The sequence below is a fragment of the Salvelinus sp. IW2-2015 genome, linkage group LG3 (genome assembly GCF_002910315.2).
Source record: "Salvelinus sp. IW2-2015 linkage group LG3, ASM291031v2, whole genome shotgun sequence".
NCBI classification, from domain to species: domain Eukaryota; kingdom Metazoa; phylum Chordata; class Actinopteri; order Salmoniformes; family Salmonidae; genus Salvelinus; species Salvelinus sp. IW2-2015.
The window spans coordinates 2,090,932-2,111,545 of record NC_036840.1 but is presented as its reverse complement, the minus strand read 5'-3'; the positions used below and the strand labels follow the sequence as shown (position 1 = coordinate 2,111,545).

Sequence of the window (20,614 nt, the reverse complement as noted above, 5' to 3'; positions counted from 1 at the left end):
GGCTCCAGAGTCTATACATCCATACTAGTAGTAGTCATGGCTCCTGTCCAGAGTCTATACATCCATACTAGTAGTAGTCATGACTCCTGTTCAGAGTCTATACATTCATACTAGTAGTAGTCATGTCTCCAGAGTCTATACATCCATACTAGTAGTAGTCATTGCTCCAGAGTCTTATCATCCATACTAGTAGTAGTCATGGCTCCAGAGTCTATACATCCATACTAGTAGTAGTCATGGCTGCTCCAGAGTCTATACATCCATACTAGTAGTAGTCATGGCTCCCAGAGTCTATACATCCATACTAGTAGTAGTCAGTCTGGCTCCAGAGTCTATACATCCATACTAGTAGTAGTCATGGCTCCAGAGTCTATACATCCATACTAGTAGTAGTCATGCTCCGAGTCTATACATCATACTAGTAGAGTCATGGCTCCAGAGTCTATACATCCATACTAGTAGTAGTCATGCTCCAGAGTCTATACATCCATACTAGTAGTAGTCATGGCTCCAGAGTCTATACATCCATACTAGTTAGTAGTCATGTCTCCAGAGTCTATACATCCATACTAGTAGTAGTCATGCTCCAGAGTCTATACATTCATGACTACTACTAGTATGGATGTATAGACTCTGGAGCAGGAGACATGACTACTACTAGTATGGATGTATAGACTCTGGAGCAGGAGACATGACTACTAGTATGGATGTATAGACTCTGGAGCAGGAGACAATAGTATTTACTATGTATTGGCTACTTCGCTATGCGTGAATGTCTGACTAAAAACGCTGGAGGCTACTTGAAGCCACAGCTCGTTCTGGCCATGTTAATCTAATCACATTGTTTGTGAGAGCGTGGTATTGAGAATTCTCAGTGAAGCATCTTGGTGTTTAAACACCCGTCTATGCCACTACGTTGGCAAGGCAAGACATTTGAAGAAAGATTGTTTAATGAGAGGATGTTGGAAGTGGTGTTGTGTGCACCCGGTCTTAGGGACAAGACAAGGCTTTCAGTAAGAAGGCCTCATAACCACAACATTAGTAGAGAGGAAGTACCTCTAGTGTAACAGTATAGCTTCCGTCCCTCTCCTCGCCCCTACCTGGGCTGAACCAGCCACCCTCAAAGCATCGTTACCCATCGCTCCACAAAAGCCGCGGCCCTTGCAGAGCAAGGGGAACAACTACTTCAAAGTCTCAGCGCGAGTGACGTCCCCGATTGAAACGCTATTAGCGCGCACCACCGCTAGCTAACTAGCTAGCCATTTCACATCGGTTACACAAGCAAAACATATCTCTGAATTTTCCCTATTTGGGTGGCAGCTATGGGCTTACACATTAATAAAGGGAGTTCCCCCAATAAATTACAACATGATCCATTTACTTTTTATCGTGTTAATCTTTGACTGTAAGCCATCAGGTCTGTTGCTAAACAACCCACCCGTCTATAATGCCCTTACGCAATGTGTCGTCTTCAGTCTTGTCCCGTTACTGAACAGACAAGTGCAGCGTTTGTAACGCAAGATGGAGCCCTTTAGTCAGAGATCACAATTATTTTGGGAGCTTGCAAAGTGACCTTTTCATTCAAGACAGGGTACATATATTGTTTCAGGTGATAGCAGGTTGTTCAGTCACTTTTTCCTCACCTACTTGTTTCTCCAACTTTATAGCAAGCCAAGTTTCATATTCTGTGGTTTGGTAACTTCCTGTTCTTTGACAGACTGGCTGGACTGAAGACGAATGGTATGAGGCGTCCGTCCTGCATTTCAACCACAGGGGGGCGTTGCGCTTCCACTCTTGTGGACGTGCCCATTGAAATGCATGACATCCGGCGCAACGCAACAAGTGCTTATCGGTAATGTGAACAAGTTTCAACCAGAGCCTCTGGTTCAGAGCGCTTTAGAAGAGCCGTGACATGAGAAATTAAAACAGCCAGTTCTCATTTTGGATAGTAGTACTCAGTGGCGACCCGTCATTCAGGGCAGAGCTACATTTATTTAGCCTGTTTTGCATGTTATTTTGGCAATAATACGTGTCGCATACCAGTTTGCAAACAATGTAAAAAAGTATTTAACCTTTACTTAACTAGGCAAGTCAGTTAAGAACAAATTCTTATTTACAATGACTGCCTACACCGGCCAAACTCGGACGGCACTGGACCGATTGTGCGCCACCCTATAGGATAATCATTGAGGTAATGTCCTCCTTCCGCCATGATTGGCTCAAAGTTCTGTCATTCATGGGGACACTACCAATTGCGAAATCTATGGGGAGCTCAAATTCAAGCCCCTTGGGTGCTGACACCCTTGGGTGCTGACAGAGTTCCCAGTGGTCTTTGAAGCACTATAAATCCAGAAAATGACAATTTCCCCACCATTCTGCACAAATGTTTTGTATGCGGCTGCATAAATTATGTAATATGCCAGGGAGATCTGTATAATGTAGCTAAGAAAATAATGCTAAGTGTATATTGTGTAGTAAGCTGTAAGGGTGAGGCACATGGGCCACTAATAATTTGGTCCATTTCCCTCTCATAACTATGCCCACAGTTCTGACCTGGCAGTGCACATGTAGCCTATAGCCTGTTTTAGATGAAAATAATCTTTGAATAGTGTAAGAGCTTTCATTGTCTGCTTATATGCCCCCCTTTAGCCTACAGTTCTGACTTGGGGTACAGGGAGTAAACTAAGAATGGCCCATGTTCTGAATTCTGTTAGTGCACTGTCTAGTGTTGAACAAATAGCTACCCACGCTCGCTCATTGTCTTAATCGAAATTACTGGTTGCCTCTTATCCACTCGTCGTCCCCTTATGCCATAGTTTGTACATCTCAATAGAAACCACATTTGTTTAAGTAAGTCAGCTATGTTTATTAAAAGACAGTAAATGAGGCTGAATGAACTGTTGCTCCACTGATAACCAGGTATAACAGTAAGGATTCACTCAATGGTGCTGAAAAGATATCTCTGCTGTTTGGACAGCTTTATGTAGGCCCGGTTATAGTGCAATTAATGTTAATGAATGTAGTGGCTTGCTGGCACACATCCCAACTTTTTTGGGGGTGAGTTCGCCCCAAGATGTACATGCTAAAATCACCACCGGCAGTACTTAAATGTACAATACTGGCGTTCCTAGTTAATATTTCAGTAAAAGATACATTTGCTCATTATGAAGTTCTACCCCTTTACTCACCTTGCCCAAGTCAACCCCTCATCTGAAGTCAGAATCAGCAGTGAAAGGCACAACAATAAGACCCAGGTCAGTTTCATCTTTATTGGCTGACTATTCATTCACCATGTCTGACCTCCCGTGAAGCTGAGGACCAGACATCCTATGGGATGTTAAAAGCATGTCCAGTCAGTCTGTAGTCGAGTGTCTAGATGGCGTGAATCTTCTTCCAGCGAGCCAGAGGGCCCGTCGAGGGGATGTACTTCACCCCACAGCCATCAGGAATCACACGCTTTTCAGCCATCATTTGATCAAAGTCCACGGCGTTGAACTTAGTGAAGCCATACTTCTTAGACATGTGGATCTGAGGGAGGGAGAGGTGAGTCAGAGGTCCTCTACAGACAGTAATGTTTCTCAGTGTGTAAAGGAAGGTGGACCGTAGACGTTTAAAACCCCCCCAGAGTCAGAAATAGAATTAGCATAATAAAACTCTGCCAGTAAGCTAGAGATCTGTTTGCATTGGACGAGTCTCAATACACAGCGTCCGCCGATGTCACACTTACGCATCTGCGGTGAAAGGTGGCATAGCTAGAGCGTTGTTTGTCAGACCATGAGACATCCTTGAAAATCAGACTCCTCAAAAAACATCCAACGTATGAACGGTTTGGATACAAACTATTATGACCTGGATGGAAAGGAGAATGTGGTGTTCTCCGTTTACGCTAAAACCTCAAGTGTCTTGGACTTCTCCGAAGTCATTAGAGCTGCTCTGTCAACTTGTATCTGTTGAGTCCAAACAGTTTGGGCTACACTATGATGACCCCCCTGGAAAGGTGAGTCAATGTTGGCTGTTTTGTATTGTGACCCCCAGGCTACAAGACTCACCTGAAGTACAACATAATTATGGAAGTATATGTGAAGACTGTTTAGTGCCAAAAATAAGAGGTTTAATATGTTGTTTTTAAATCGGATCTTTCTTCCGTCTCTCAGATATAGGACAGACAGTTCAGAACTTTTGGGGGCTCATCGGTTGTAGTGAATCTGTTATTCAATGTATTTGTATCACATTTAAATCAGTTATCCCCCAGTGTGTTGTGTGTCCGAGTGAGTTACCTTCTGGCGTCCGGGGAACTTGAACTTGGCTCTGCGGAGAGCCTCGATAATGTGCTCCTTGTTGCTGGCCTTGGTGCGGACAGACATGATCACCTGACCGATTCTAACACGGGCCACGGTGCCCAGGGGTTTCCCGAACGCACCGCGCATCCCTGTCTGGAGCCTAGAAACACAACAAAACACGTTTAACTGACACACAGACAGAACACATTTAATTATGGGACGACACACATCTAATGTTCTTGGACACGTGGAATGAGTCTAATGGCACCCTCTAATGAAGATCACCAACTGGTTGATCTTCAAGACATCCCTAGTCCACCAAACGGTAGAAGAGCCAACGATTTAGGCTCTGATTTTGTGTGTCTTGTGCCGTTGACAGTAGGTGCACTTGACGCCGAGACACTGTTCACAATTTTGAGGATAGTAAAATGTTTTCAGTATAAAATGAAGACCTACCAAATATAAAGTATAGAAAATAATGAAGCTTTTTAAATAAGATCTGGGAGAACTAAGAACCAAACAGACCGAAGGTCAGAAAATGGCATAATGTTTGAGCAGCTCAGACGGCATAACGAGGCATCAGCCATAACAGGTATTGGCTAACAGCAACATTTTGCCAAGAGGACTTCTAAAACAGTAACCCCCCCCCCCCCGTCAGAACAGTTTTTAAATAAATCTGAGGGGTAGTTTCCTACTTGCTTTTCGACTCAGAAAAGGTTGTTGACCTCTGTACTACGTAGTTCACTACTGTTGACCAGAGGCCTATTTGCTGGTCATGGACATGTAGCAGCACCTTGTCCATATTACCAGCTGACAGAGGCAGAGCAGTATCTAGCCAGCGTCCTGGTCTACAATCCCCAGTCAGTCCTGGTCTGACACACAGCAGCATCAGTTGTAAAGCATTGTCTCAGCGGTCCCTTAAAGGGGCCAGCACCTCCCAGCTGGCCTCATACACAACCACAGAGTCACTGTCTGCAGCCATTGCACACCAGAACCGCACTGCAGCGGGACTGGTCGGCTTAATAAGCTGCAGGTGTTCTAGGCATTTAGAACAGTGTGCTGTACCTGTCAGCCCCGGCGCAGGACAACATCTTGTTGATACGGATGACATGGAAGGGGTGCAGGCGGACCCGGAGGGTGGCGGCAAGCCATCCTTTCCGCAAGTCTTCACCATGTACTTGTTGGCACAGATACGGGCTGCCTCCAGAGCTAGAGGAGAGACGGGAGAGTTAACACAGGCTGCCTCCAGAGGAGAGACGGGAGAGTTAACACAGGCTGCCTCCAGAGGAGAGGGATGAGGGGAAGAGCTAGAGATATTGAAAGTAGATTTAATACGAGATGGCGATATGACCTTGCATTTCAGAAGACAGTACATGTGTAACATTGTCAATGAGTGTGTGTGTGTGTGTCAGCTGACTGTCTCCAGAGACGCCCCCTCACCTTCAGAGGACAGCTGCTCGTACTCGTCAGAGACCATGTGACCACACAGAGGGAACTCATCGACCCTGGCCTTCTTCCTGCCCAGGTCAAAGATCCTGATCTTAGGATCTAGAGGTAAACAGGAGACAGTTTACACTAGTTAATGTTGGTCTCAATGTCTTCAAAAAAGGTGCACTATGCAAGAAATCATTCAATTTCCTGTTTGCTACAAGTCTATGAGTTCACCTAATTTCACTTGGTGACTAAACTAAAGTAGAGCAGGGTTTCCCAAACTCGCGGCCTGGCCCCACGCTTTGTCTCTTCCCCCCCCCCCCCGTAGCACTACACAGCGGATGCAAATAAAAGCTTAATGAGTTGTTTTGTGAATCAGCTGTGTAGTGCCAGGGGCATAATCCCAAACGCGCCCCCAGGACCACGTTAGGAAAACCCCGGTGTAGAGAATCATTGTAGCATCTGAACCGTTGTGACATATATTTCACAGAACCAAAAATATTGTATTTTCAGCTGGTGTACAAAACCAAAAGACCCAAAAACTTAAAAGGCATAGAAATAAATCAGCCCCTTCTTATACCTGCTTTCAACGAGTGACATCTACACTAAAAATATAAAACGCAACAATTCAGGCAATTAAAATCCATTCATTCAGCCTTTATGGATTTTACGTGACTGGGTCTATCGCTTCGTCACAGATACCCCCCCAAAAAATGTAAAGTAGGGGCGTGGATCAGAAAACCAGTCAGTAGCTGGTGTGACCACCATTTGCCTCATGCAGGGTGACACATCTCCTTCACATAGAGTTGATCAGACTGTTGATTGTGGCCTGTGGAATGTTGTCCCACTCTTCAATGGCTGTCAAAAGTGGCTGGATATTGGCGGGAACTGGAACAAACTGTCGTAAATATTGAGCCAGAGCATCCCAAACATGCTTAATGGGTGACATGTCTGGTAGGTATGCAGGCCATGGAAGAACTGGGACATTTTCAGCTTCTAGGAATAGTGTACGGATCCTTGTGACATGACAACCACTTGACCAAAATGCAATTGTGTTTAGTTGTCCGTAGCTTATCCCTGCCCATACCGTAACCCCACTGCGAGGAACTCTTCACAACGTTGACATCAGCAAACCACTCGCCCACACACCGTCTGCCCGGTACAGTTGAAACCGGGATTCATCCCTGAAGAGCACACTTCTCCAGCATGCCAGTGGCCATCGAAGGTGAACATTTGCCCACTGAAGTCTGTTACGACGCCGAACTGCAGTCAAGTCAAGACCCTGGTGAGGACAACGAGCACAGCTTCCCGAGACGTTTGTGCAGAAGTTCTTTGGATGTGCAAACCCACAGCTGTCCGGGTGGCTGGTCTCAGACGATCACGTAGGTGAAGCCGGCTGTGGGGTCCTGGGCCTGCGTGGTTACACGTGGTATGCAGTTGAGGCCCGGTTGGACGTACTGACAATTTCTAAAACTACGTTGTAGGCGGCTTATGGTAGAGAAATGTACATTTTACAGAAATGTACAAATTCTCTGGCAACAGCTATGGTTGACATTCCTGCAGTCAGCATGCCAATTGCACGCTCCCTCAAAACTTGAGACATCTGTGACATTTTAAAGCGGTCTTTTATTGTCCCCAGTACAAGGTGCACCTGTGTAATGATCCTGCTGTTTAATCAGCTTCTTGATATGCCACGCCTGTCAGATGGATGGATTATCTTGGCAAATAAGAAACACGCACTAACAGGGATGTAAACAAATTTGTGCACAAAATTAAGAGAAATACATTTGTGCTTTTGGAAAGTTGCTGGGATCTGTTATTTCAGCTCATGAAAACACAGGACCAACAAATTTACAAGTTGCGTTTACATTTTTGTCCAGTATATAAGTCACTTCTGTGAAATTGGGACTGGTCACTCAAAAAGGTTACATATTACAGCTGTAAGTGACCAAGTAGACAAAAGAGTTAACTAGCTACACCCTCAGTAGTTGTAAAGCGTTGTCTCAGCGGTCCCTTAAAGGGGCCAGCACCTCCCAGCTGGCCTCATACACAACCACAGAGTCACTGTCTGCAGCCATTGCACACCAGAACCGCACTGCAGCGGGACTGGTCGGCTTAATAAGCTGCAGGTAAGAACACGCATGTTCCTGTTTAGTATTTATTAGATTCCCCATTAGCTGCTGCCAATGCAACAGCTACTCTTCCCGGGGTCAAACAGGAATAAACACCGACATAAAACACAACAGCCTCCATCAAATAAAAAACATTACAAATGTACAACACAACGGGTGTATTACTAGAGTGTGTCTTCACAGTCCCGTGTTGTCCTGAGAGGTATGAGTATTTTATCTAATTTTACTGCTTGCTTTACTTGATGAGGAATAGAGTTCCACGTAGTACTGTGAGTTTCCTAGCCTCTGTTCTAAATTGTGAAGAGACCCCTGGTGGCATGTCTTGTGGGGTACGTATGGGTGTCTGAGCTGAGCCATTTCAACAGTTCGGTGCCTTCAACACATCTCAAAGACTAGTGATGCACAATAACAATTTAGCATGCAATTGACATTGGCTCTTAAATGTACACTGAAGGCTAACTGCTCTGTTCTGGGCCAACTGAAATGAGCTTGTTTGAGTGGGAATAACCTCAAGGTAAAGGAGAGAGAACTTACCAGGCACACCGCGACAGAAACGGGATTTGGGGTAGGGCTTGTTCTTGCAGTAGCGGTAGCTGATGGAGAGACAGATGGTTAAATCTAACAATTATCAGCTGACTAGCTACAGTAACTGCTCGTAGCTAACCGACTAGCTACAGTAACTGCTCGTAGCTAACAGACTAGCTACAGTAACTGCTCGTAGCTAACCGACTAGCTACAGTAACTGCTCGTAGCAAACCGACTAGCTACAGTAACTGCTCGTAGCTAACCGACTAGCTACAGTAACTGCTCGTAGCTAACCGACTAGCTACAGTAACTGCTCGTAGCTAACAGACTAGCTACAGTAACTGCTTGGTCAAGTGGTTGTCAGATACTTTTAACATTCAACGAAAATGCTAACCATGTAGGAGTGATCAGAGGTTCTCCGAAGACCGCCATATTTATTAGTGTGTAAAGGAAATCTAACTTGTCAGCATGTTGCCTCTGAGGTCCCTTAAAGGGGCCAGCACCTCCCAGCTGGCCTCATATACAACCAGAGTCACTGTCCGCACTACAAGGGTTGGGCGATGTCAACCTCTGTACAATCGCGATTAAATACCCATAAAACATTGATATACAAAGGCGGCGCCCCCTACTGGCCAACCTCCCAAAAGGTCAAATGCAAGAAACGCTGCTAAACAACTACAGGAGACGAGGGGAACCATGACAATATATTTCAGCCACCAAAAGAAAAGTTGCATATTCCTCTCTGCAGCAAGAAAAGTGTCGACACACAAGATAGCATCACTGGCTGCGCGTCCTGTGTTTGGTTGTAAATCATGAAGGGCCCGGCTGCGCGCCCTGTGATTGGTTGTAAATCATGAAGGGCCCGGCTGCGCGCCCTGTGATTGGTTGTAAATCATGAAGGGCCCGGCTGCAGAGGACAACTCCACGCTCCCCAGAACAGGATAATTATTGAATGATTTGCCTAATCTTCCTCTTATTAGACCTGGACTTCAACGTGTTGGCAGGTTAAATACACACGGTCAATAGGCTATGGAAATAGGCTCTACACATTTCCTTCGTAAGCTTTGCTCAGCTCAAAGTTCCCTTTTGACTTCATTCCATCTTGATATCGGTCGCTCTATTTCACTTCTTGCCTGTAAAAGTTTGTCCTTTAAAATAAAGTTGTGATAAAGAATCACCTATAGACAGACTCAGTTGTTCCCATTTGAAAGCTGAAACTTTAGGACATTAAAACACTATTTAATAATACCTGTATTTTATACAAAGCGACTAATGCGTGTATAATACACTGCTCAAAAAAATAAAGGGAACACTTAAACAACACAATGTAACTCCAAGTCAATCACACTTCTGTGAAATCAAACTGTCCACTTAGGAAGCAACACTGATTGACAATAAATTTCACCTGCTGTTGTGCAAATGGAATAGACAAAAGGTGGAAATTATAGGCAATTAGCAAGACACCCCCCAAAACAGGAGTGAATCTGCAGGTGGTGACCACAGACCACTTCTCAGTTCCTATGCTTCCTGGCTGATGTTTTGGTCACTTTTGAATGCTGGCGGTGCTCTCACTCTAGTGGTAGCATGAGACGGAGTCTACAACCCACACAAGTGGCTCAGGTAGTGCAGTTCATCCAGGATGGCACATCAATGAGGAACTGTGGCAAAAAGGTTTGCTGTGTCTGTCAGCGTAGTGTCCAGAGCATGGAGGCGCTACCAGGAGACAGGCCAGTACATCAGGAGACGTGGAGGAGGCCGTAGGAGGGCAACAACCCAGCAGCAGGACCGCTACCTCCGCCTTAGTGCAAGGAGGTGCACTGCCAGAGCCCTGCAAAATGACCTCCAGCAGGCCACAAATGTGCATGTGTCAGCATATGGTCTCACAAGGGGTCTGAGGATCTCATCTCGGTACCTAATGGCAGTCAGGCTACCTCTGGCAAGCACATGGAGGGCTGTGCGGCCACAAAGAAATGCCACCCCACACCATGACTGACCCATCGCCAAACCGGTCATGCTGCAGGATGTTGCAGGCAGCAGAACGTTCTCCACGGCGTCTCCAGACTCTGTCACATGTGCTCATGTGCTCAGTGTGAACCTGCTTTCATCTGTGAAGAGCACAGGGCGCCAGTGGCGAATTTGCCAATCTTGGTGTTCTCTGGCAAATGCCAAACGTCCTGCACGGTGTTGGGCTGTAAGCACAACCCCACCTGTGGACGTCAGGCCCTCATACCACCCTCATGGAGTCTGTTTCTGACCGTTTGAGCAGACACATGCACATTTGTGGCCTGCTGGAGGTAATTTTGCAGGGCTCTGGCAGTGCACCTCCTTGCACAAAGGCGGAGGTAGCGGTCCTGCTGCGGTCCTGTTGCCCTCCTACGGCCTCCTCCACGTCTCCTGATGTACTGGCCTGTCTCCTGGTAGCGCCTCCATGCTCTGGAACTACGCTGACAGACACAGAACCTTTTTGCCACAGTTCGCATTGATGTGCCATCCTGGATGAACTGCACTACCTGAGCCACTTGTGTGGGTTGTAGACTCCGTCTCATGCTACCACTAGAGTGAGAGCACCGCCAGCATTCAAAAGTGACCAAAACATCAGCCAGGAAGCATAGGAACTGAGAAGTGGTCTGTGGTCACCACCTGCAGAATCACTCCTGTTTTGGGGGGTGTTCCCTTGCTAATTGCCTATAATTTCCACCTTTTGTCTATTCCATTTGCACAACAGCATGTGAAATGTATTGTCAATCAGTGTTGCTTCCTAAGTGGACAGTTTGATTTCACAGAAGTGTGATTGACTTGGAGTTACATTGTGTTGTTTAAGTGTTCCCTTTATTTTTTTGAGCAGTGTACATTACATATGGGCGGTCCCGGGAATCGAACCCACTACCCTGGTGTTACAAGCACCATTATCTACCATCTGAGCGACAAAGAAACTCCATAACTTTAACTTGTCTTAAAGGAGTATTTTACAACTTGATTTGAGATGTGTCCTCGGCTTGAAAGTAGTCTACGGGCCAGGAGAAACTAATCCACGGTTCAGGTCTTTCAACAGCCACTAGAAACTTCCGCTGACCGTAGCCACCACAAGCTAACAATGGACATGTGAACATTTTTAAAGAGCCCAAATCACCTGAAATATCCATATATATAGTTTGATGTAACTTGGACAACAAAAAAAAAATGCCCCCATCACTTTGATTGATAACTTGTGGTGGCTAAAGTTTGTAGTGACTGTTTAAAGAAAACAGAACCATTGATTAGTTTCTCCTGGACCAGACTACTTTCAAGGTGAGGAAACATCTAACATTAAGTAGTAAAAGTGACACACTCCTTTAATGCTTTTGATATGCTATTTTAATTAGTAGGATTTGGCTTTTGGCCGTTTGGTTCACAACTGCAAGGAGGGGGCATCACGTATTTTAGATGAATCTTTGCTCAACTAAGGTTTGTGGTAAACTATTCCTTAGATTTTCCCATGTTTCCATTGTTTGTTCTACCCGATTGCCTTAGGCCTACCATGTTCTTAGGTTACTCAAAACTGAACTTCAGCCGTTAGATAAATTCATTGTTCATGAAGTACCGAGGGAGGGAGTAAGCCAGCAGGCATAAAAACTGAAGTCATTCAGAAGAAACAGATATAAGACTAAAATGGGGATTTTAAAACGGACTGGATTGTCCACTATAAAAACATTAAATGGGCTTCAGCTATATGGACCGGGAAACCTTTTGGGCTGCTTTGGTGAAAATCTCAACTCAGTCTACTTTACGCTCTTGCATTCTGTAAATTGTTTAACATTTATAGAGAGAGGTTATGCAGGCTATAAAGGACTACGCCACTCAGCTCTTTACTGTGTGGTTCCAGTCAAGTTAAACTATACATTGACCATCACTTCACAACGTAGTAACCATTAACGACAGGGGTCAATCATCTGATACGTAATATCACCCAACCCTAGTCGGCAGCCACTGCACACTAGAACCACACTGGTTTAATAAGCTGCAGGGGTGACCACAACTAAAAACAGCTTCTATCTCAAGGCCATCAGACTTAAATAACCATCACTAGCCAGCCTCCACCCAGTACCCTGCCATTAACTTAGTCACGGTTACTAGCCAGCTACCACCCAGTTACTCAACTCTGCACCTTAGATGCTGCCGCCCAATGTACATAGAATCACTGGTCACTATAATAATGTTTACATGTTTTACCCACTTCATATGTATATTCACCATTCTAGTCAATGCCATCCTATTCAACCATCGCTGTGTGTATATACACACACACACCATTCTATCCTACGTTCTCTTCAGATAGACATTATGGATATAGTACACATCCCATCCCTCCTTACAAACATATACAGTGCCTTCGGAAAGTATTCAGACCCCTTGACTTTCCCACGTTCTGTTAGGTTACAACCTTATTCTAAAATAGTTTCCCCCCCAATCTACACACAATACCCTCACAATGACAAAGCAAAAACAGTTGAAAAATGTACAAATGTATGTAAACTGAAATATGACATTTACATAAATACTCAGAACCTTCTCAGTAGTTTGTTGAAGCACCTTTGTCAGCAATTACAGCCTCAAGTCTTCTTGGGTATGACTCTACAAGCTTGGCACACCTGTATTTGGTGAGTTTCTCCCATTCTTCTCTGCAGATCCTCAAGCTCTGTCAGGTTGGATGGGGAGCGTTACTGCACAGCTATTTTCAGGTCTCTCCAGAGATGTTCGATCGGGTTCAAGTCCGGGCTCTGGCTGGGCCACTGAAGGACATTCAGAGACTTGTCCCGAAGCCACTCCTGCGTTATCTTGGCTGTGTGCTTAGGGCCGTTGTCCTGTTGGAAGGTGAACCGTTGCCCCAGTTTGAGGTCCTGAGCACTCTGGAACAGGTTTTCATCAAGGATCTCTGTACTCGGTCCGTTCATCTTTGACTCGATCCTGACTAGTCTCCCAGTCACTGCCGCTTAAAAACATCCCCCCAGCATGCTTCTGCCACCACCATGCTTCACCGTAGGGATGGTGCCAGGTTTCCTCCAGACGTGACACTTTGCATGCAGGCCAAAGAGTTCAATCCTGGTTTCATCAGATCAGAGAATCTTGTTTCTTATTGTCTGCGAGTCCTTTAGGTGCCTTTTGACAAACCCCAAGCGGGCTGGCATGTTCCTTTTACTAAGGAGTGGCTTCCATCTGGCCACTACCATAAAGGCATGATTAGTGGAGTGCTGCAGAGATGGTTGTCCTTCTGGATGGTTCTCCCATCTACACAGAGGAACTGTGGAGCTCTGCCAGAGTGAACATTGGCCCTTCTCCCCCAATTGCAGTTTGGCCACGTGGCCAGCTCTAGAAAGTCTTGGTGGCGCCAAACTTCTTCCATTTAAGAATGATGGAGGCCACAATTCCTTCGACCTCTTGGCTTGGTTTTTGCTCTGACATTCACTGTCAACTGTGGGACCTTAAATAGACAGGTGTGCCTTTACAAATCATGTCCAATCAATTGAATTTACCACAAGTGGACTCCAATTAAGATGTAGAAACCTCAAGGATGATCAAAGGAAACAGGATGCACCTGAGCTCAATTTCGAGTCCCATAGCAAAGGGTACGAATACTTGTATATAAGGTACCTGTTTTTCATTAATTTGCTCATTTAAAAAAATCTGTATTTTCTTTGTCATTATGGGGTATTGTGTGTTGATCCCCCCCCCCCAACCCATTTTAGAATAAGGCTGTAGCGTAACAAAATGTGGAAAAAGTGAAGGGGGCTGAATACTGTCTGAATGCACTGTATATCCATCACTGTATCTACACTACACATCTACCACAACCCTTCAGGATAGCGCTCACTGGCCTGGGAGACAGGTTCATATAAAAGCTATCCTCCCTCTATTTCTATCATAACGTTTTATCCCAGCTTGCCTTTATTTTTTATTTAATTTAAATTTTTAGTAACTTAGCAAACACTTATCCAGAGCGACTTGGTCATTGCATTCAAGTGTAATAGTGTCTAAGCAGTCTCTCCTCCTGTATCTGTCTGTAGAGATAAGTGGATAAGGACCAGGAAGTTGCCTGTAGTGTGGACACACACACAGCTCCTTTAACTATTTCTACATTACATTCTTTTCAATGTGTGTATTGTTAGATATTACTGCACAGTTGGAGCTAGGAACACAAGACTTTCTCTACACCCACAACATCATCTAAATATGTATGTAAATGAGATACTAAGGATGTTTAGACATTCACGTATCTTTATTCTGTACAGTAAACCTCACTATACTGTGTAATGTGTACCAATAATCACAGACGAATGTAATAACAGATAAACTCCATAATAACTATGTTGATCTACCCACAAGTTGCAATGGCTAGTTATGCTACCTAATGCCATTAGCAGTGTTACCCTTCTAATCCAGCTAGCTACATTAGCTACAGTTAGCTAGGTGAATGACAGGGATGTAGACATCGCTAACAGTGTGTAACATAGCATCAAGCAAGCTAGTTGAATGAAACCACACAAATTGACGTTACAGCATATAAATAATTTGACATCAACCCTGCGAATGTAGCTAGCTAATTACTGCACATGGTGCAGACACATCCACCATTTTGTATTTTCACCCAGTGTCAGACTTTATTTGAGCTAAAACCATGAGACAAAAACACTCACCATCGGGCTGGCCGGCGACCCATGTCTGCGATCTGTTAAAATAACACAAACACTTATTACGAATGGAGAGTAGCTAGGGTCCTAGAATGGAAAAATACATTATTTTCTATACTTTTTAGAAGAGCGGCAGAGACCACGATGTCACCGTGTACTCACCGAATGGAGGAAAGGAAGTTAGACAGACTTCCGCTGCGTCATATGGGTGCGTTCGGGTGGAGAAAGTATATGGTAAAAACATGCCTCTTTTATTTTTGATTTGTGTAAGGACTTTTGTAATCACACGTGAATTATGGTTAGTAATCGTAAATGTTTTATTGAATATTTTGTCTGTAAAATTTCCTCCGCAACAACTAGCCAACCGTGGAGCATCTTGGGAAGAGTAGTTTTACCAAAGACATTTATAACTAACCCAAGATCGTTCATCTCTGTCGTTTACAGTAGGAGCGAATTAAGCATAGTCGGCAGAACAAGCCAGGTGGGCAAAGCCAAGCCTTGCAAACGGCTAGTGGGGATCCATAATAAATACAAATACAATATAAATATTGGCACATTATAGCATTTATTTGCATAGTTCCGTTAAGGATCGCCTCCTCTGTGAAGTGCGAGTGTGCACAAACTCAATTCGACCTTGCACTCCGAAACAAAACTTTTTTTTAAACTTTAGCAAAGCGTTAAGTCTCTAAAACTTCGTGCACTGTATTCGTAAGAGATTCTTGTTTTGGGAACAGAACACCGATATCATATGTTTCATCAATGAGAAAATGGGCAGAATGTCAGACACAGTTTCAACAAGTTCCATCTTCTCCCACTACCTGCGACTGGACATCCTCTCACCAACATATTTGGTGGTGAGAAAATGTTCTATAGGGATGCTACAACTTTATAGCCACTGTGATGTGTCTGGGTTACCCCTTCTGTCTGTGGTTTTACCACAGATAGAACAATGACACAGATATTTCACCAGATGTATAAATGTGAAACACCCGCTTGGCGTTTCCACTCAATACCAAACATAGCATTGACAAGAAACCCAGTGGCCGGCAGTGGGAGAAGATGGATTTTGGCCGATATTCTGCTAAATTTTCTCATCGATTAAACAAAGTAGGTGTTCCCTCACAGAAATATGAAAATATATGCTAGAACTTGCTAATAATATCTCGCTAGCTCGTGCTTGGCTTTGCCCGCTTCCTTGCTTGTTCTGCCCACTATGACTCATTTGTTCCCGTTGGAAACGACGGGCTCTGGTCTATCTTAGTTATACAAATCTTTGGTTTTACTAAGAACACGGGAGTGCGAGAGGAAGATCACAGAGTTTGGGATGAGATGAGGTGGTGGAAGTGGAGGAGGAAAAAACGGAACACAACTGAACGTGTTGATAATATTAGTTTGGGTTGGTGATGGTGGTGTTATTAAAAAAAAAAAAAATAATTGTTAGTGACGACAGAGACTAAAACCGGCGATATTTTGCGTTTTAGAAGCTGCTATGGCCCATTTTCACAGGGGGGGGGGCGACAAATACCAGACTACCTAGGAGTCTAGACTGTAAACTCTCCTTCCAGACTCACATCAAACATCTCCAATCCAAAATGAAATCTAGAATCGGCTTCCTATTTCGCAACAAAGCCTCCTTCACTCATGCTGCCAAACATACCCTCGTAAAACTGACTATCCTACCTATCCTTGACTTCAGTGATGTCATTTACAAAATAGCCAACACTCTACTCATCAAATTGGATGCAGTCTATCAGAGTGCCATCCGTTTTGTCACCAAAGCCTCTTATACTACCCACCACTGCGACCTGTATGCTCTCGTTGGCTGGTCCTCGCTACATATTCGTCGCCAAACCCACTGGCTCCAGGTCATCTATAAGTCTTTGCTAGGTAAAGCCCCGCCTTACCTCAGCTCACTGGTCACGATAACAACACCCACCCGTAGCACGCGCTCCAGCAGGTATATTTCACGGGTCATCCCCAAAGCCAACACCTCCTTTGGCCGCCTTTCCTTCCAGTTCTCTGCTCTCAATGACTGGAACGAATTGCAAAAATCCCTGAAGTTGGAGACTAATATCTCTAACTATCTCTAACTTAAAGCGTCAGCTGTCAGAGCAGCTTACCGATCGCTGCAGCTGTACACAGCCCATCTGTAAATAGCCCATCCAACCAACTCCCTACCTCATCCCCATATTTGTTTTCGTTTTTCTGCTCTTATGCACACCAGTATTTCCACTTGCACATCCTCATCTGCAGATCTATCACTCCAGTGTAAATTGCTAAATTGTAATTACTTCACCACTATTGGCCTATTTATTGCCTTACCTCCTTACTTCATTTGCACACACTGTATATAGATTTTTCTATTGTGTTATTGACTGTATGTTTGTTTATCCCATGTGTTTATCTGTGTCGTGTGTGTCGCACTGCTTTGCTTTATCTTGGCCAGGTCGCAGTTGTAAATGAGAACTTGTTCTCAACTGGTCTACCTGGTTAAAAAAAATTGAAATAAATCAAATAAAAAATACTTGTAGCATCCCTGATACTCGTAGCATCCCTGATATTCATATCATCCCTGATATTCATATCATCTCCTGATATTAAGCATCCCTGATATTCATAGCATCCCTGATATTCATATGCATCCCTGATATTCATAGCATCCCTGATTATTCGTATGCATCCCTGATATTCATTAGCATCCTGATATTCATAGCATCCCTGATATTCGTAGCATCCCTGATATTCGTAGCATCCTTGATATTCATATCATCCCTGATATCATATCATCCTGATATTCGTAGCGTCCCTGATATTCATATTCATCCCTGATACTCGTAGCTCCCTGATACTCGTAGCATCCCTGATACTCGTAGCATCCCTGATACTCGTAGCATCCCTATTACTCATAGCATCCCTGATACTCGCTAGCATCCCTGATACTCATATATCCATGATACTCGTAGCATCCCTGATATTCATATCATCCCTGATACTCGTAGCATCCCTGAATATCATATATCCCTGATATTCGTATAGCGTCCCTGATATTCGTAGCATCCCTGATATCGTAGCGTCCCTGATATTGTACAGCCTGATATTGCATAGCATCCCTGTATTCGATAGCTTCCTGAGTATTCAATATATCCCTGATATTCGTAGCATCCTGAATTCATATCATCCCTGATATTCGTAGTCGATCCCTGATATTTCGTAGCATACCCTGATATTCATATCATCCCTGATATTCGTAGCATCCCTGATATTCCATAGCATCCCTGATTATTCGTAGCGTCCCTGATATTCATAGGAGCCTAAAACACAACCTTAAGGGACAGATCTAAATGAACAGAATGGGAACCTGGAGGAAAATGGCGAGGGTCATGCTTTTTCAATTTCAGTCAAGGGGGGTCAAGGGGGGTTTTCATTTTTTAATCTAGTCAAGGGGAGGGTTATGTAATTGATGAAATGTCATATTTCTCAGTGTTTTAAAATAGTTGCTTATTAGATTAATATGTTTATAGATTATAGATGTAGATGATTATAGATGATAGATATTATAGATGTGTGCCCGATGCTGGCCCTCGTCTCTGATTCTCCACTGAGCGGCAATATAAAGTGCAACTATAGTATATTTAGTGTGGTCTCAATGAAATGATCCGTAGCCTATAGCTATAGGCTACGAAGTACATACTCAGAGAAGCCCAGAAATGATCATAGCCTATAGGCTAGAAGTACATACTCAGAGAAGCCCAGAAATGATCCATAGCCTACAGGCTACGAAGTACATACTCAGAGAGAGCCCAGAAATGATCCATAGCCTATAGGCTACGAAGTACATACTCAGAGAAGCCCAGAAATGATCCATAGCCTACAGGCTATAGGCTACGAAGTACATACTCAGAGAAAGCCCAGAAATGATCCATAGCCCCATCACGGCTACGAAGTACATACTCAGAGAAGCCCAGAAATGTTCCATAGCCTATAGGCTATAAGCTACGAAGTACATACTCAGAGAAGCCCAGAGCTAAGTTGTATTTCTAACATAGCTGCTGGGATGGTCTAAAATACAAGTAAGCTGCATTACACACTGTAATGGATTTTCCAACCCTGAGCCTGGCCTGTTCTGTTCTTACTGATAAAAAATAGCTAGCTTACCAACAACTGCAAGGATGTATTTGAGAGAGCTCATTGTGCAAATGTATTTATGTTTTCAATAAACAATTGAAGATGAGAGTTTACATATTGTCATCAATCTAAGCCAACCCCGTCTGTTTTGCCCCATAGTTACACACACCTCGATTCTGAATGACCAGCCCTTCTATATCTGACTCGATACAAAACATGGATTTAATATCTTTCTGAAATGTCTGTGTTTTTTTTGTAGAACCACCTACAACTGAATATTAACATTTGGAAGATACTTTTCCCCCACCAAATCGAGAAGGAAGAAAGTATCAGCAAGAACATGTTAGTTGGAAAAAAATCTATGACGCTGTTCCTGTAATGGCCAGAAATGGACACCAAAAATCTTTGGTTATATTACATGATCTGGCGTACAATCTGTAGCTAGAAGATGGACTACTACTCCAAACTGTCTGATGACACTGTTAGCAACAACAACTGCGTTTGGACATTATTTTACCAACACGCCATTTTAAGTATGTAGGACAGATGAAAATGATCAAGGAAAAATGGAAGCAAACTACATTTGGAAGTTATGGGGGTTTTTAGACACTCCCAGGTTCCAGCTGTTTCCTACTGTGGCCGGCAGGGGGCGGCATTGTACCAGGAGAGCAGCTCCTGTATTGTCTCTGTTCCTCTATAGTCCTCTCTCTGTACTGAGTAGATAAACAGAGACAATATCTACTCAGTACAGAGAGAGGACTATAGACGGAACAGAAGACAACTACCTACTCAGTACAGAGAGAGGACTAGAGGAGGGAACAGAGACAATATCTACTCAGTACAGAGAGAGGACTATAGAGGAACAGAGACCAATACTACTCAGTACAGAGAGAGGACTAGAGGAGGAACAGAGACAATATCTACTCAGTACAGAGAGAGGACTATAGAGGAACAGAGACAATATCTACTCAGTACAGAGAGAGGACTAGAGGAGGAACAGAGACAATATCTACTCAGTACAGAGAGAGGACTAAGAGGAACAGAGACAATATCTACTCAGTACAGAGAGAGGACTAGAGGAGGAACAGGAGACAATATCTACTCAGTACAGAGAGAGGACTATAGAGGAACAGAGACAATACCTACTCAGTACAGAGAGAGGACTAGAGGAGGAACAGAGACAATATCTACTCAGTACAGAGAGAGGACTATAGAGGAACAGAGACAATACTACTCAGTACAGAGAGAGGACTAGAGGAGGAACAGAGACAATATCTACTCAGTACAGAGAGAGACTATAGAGGAACAGAGACAATTCTACTCAGTACAGAGAGAGGACTAGAGGAGGAACAGAGACAATATCTACTCAGTACAGAGAGAGGACTATAGAGGAACAGAGACAAATATCTACTCAGTACAGAAGAGAGGACTATAGAGGAACAGAGAGACAAGAATC

At 44.0% G+C, this 20,614-nt stretch overlaps 2 protein-coding genes and 3 non-coding genes across 7 annotated transcripts in view; 1 reads left to right on the top strand and 4 right to left on the bottom strand.

Annotated features, from left to right (window-relative positions):
* The window catches only part of LOC111982232 (muscarinic acetylcholine receptor M2-like), a 452,193-nt gene that overhangs the window by 380,510 nt on the left and 51,069 nt on the right, over positions 1-20,614 (top strand). The window lies entirely within an intron of this gene.
* Positions 3,250-15,179, bottom strand: LOC111982362 (large ribosomal subunit protein uL16-like). Its single transcript, XM_024013925.3, is given in 7 exon segments — positions 3,250-3,528; positions 4,278-4,440; positions 5,346-5,422; positions 5,425-5,489; positions 5,721-5,828; positions 8,378-8,436; positions 15,040-15,179. Coding segments are annotated over 7 exon segments (651 nt in total). The 5' UTR covers positions 15,063-15,179; the 3' UTR covers positions 3,250-3,372.
* Positions 5,181-5,313, bottom strand: LOC111956396 (small nucleolar RNA SNORA70). The gene has a single exon (XR_002876267.1). It is a non-coding gene; the product is annotated as a small nucleolar RNA SNORA70 (small nucleolar RNA).
* On the bottom strand, positions 7,708-7,840 carry LOC111956403 (small nucleolar RNA SNORA70). Its single transcript, XR_002876268.1, has one exon. It is a non-coding gene; the product is annotated as a small nucleolar RNA SNORA70 (small nucleolar RNA).
* LOC111956410 (small nucleolar RNA SNORA70) lies at positions 8,838-8,944 on the bottom strand. Its single transcript, XR_002876269.1, has one exon. It is a non-coding gene; the product is annotated as a small nucleolar RNA SNORA70 (small nucleolar RNA).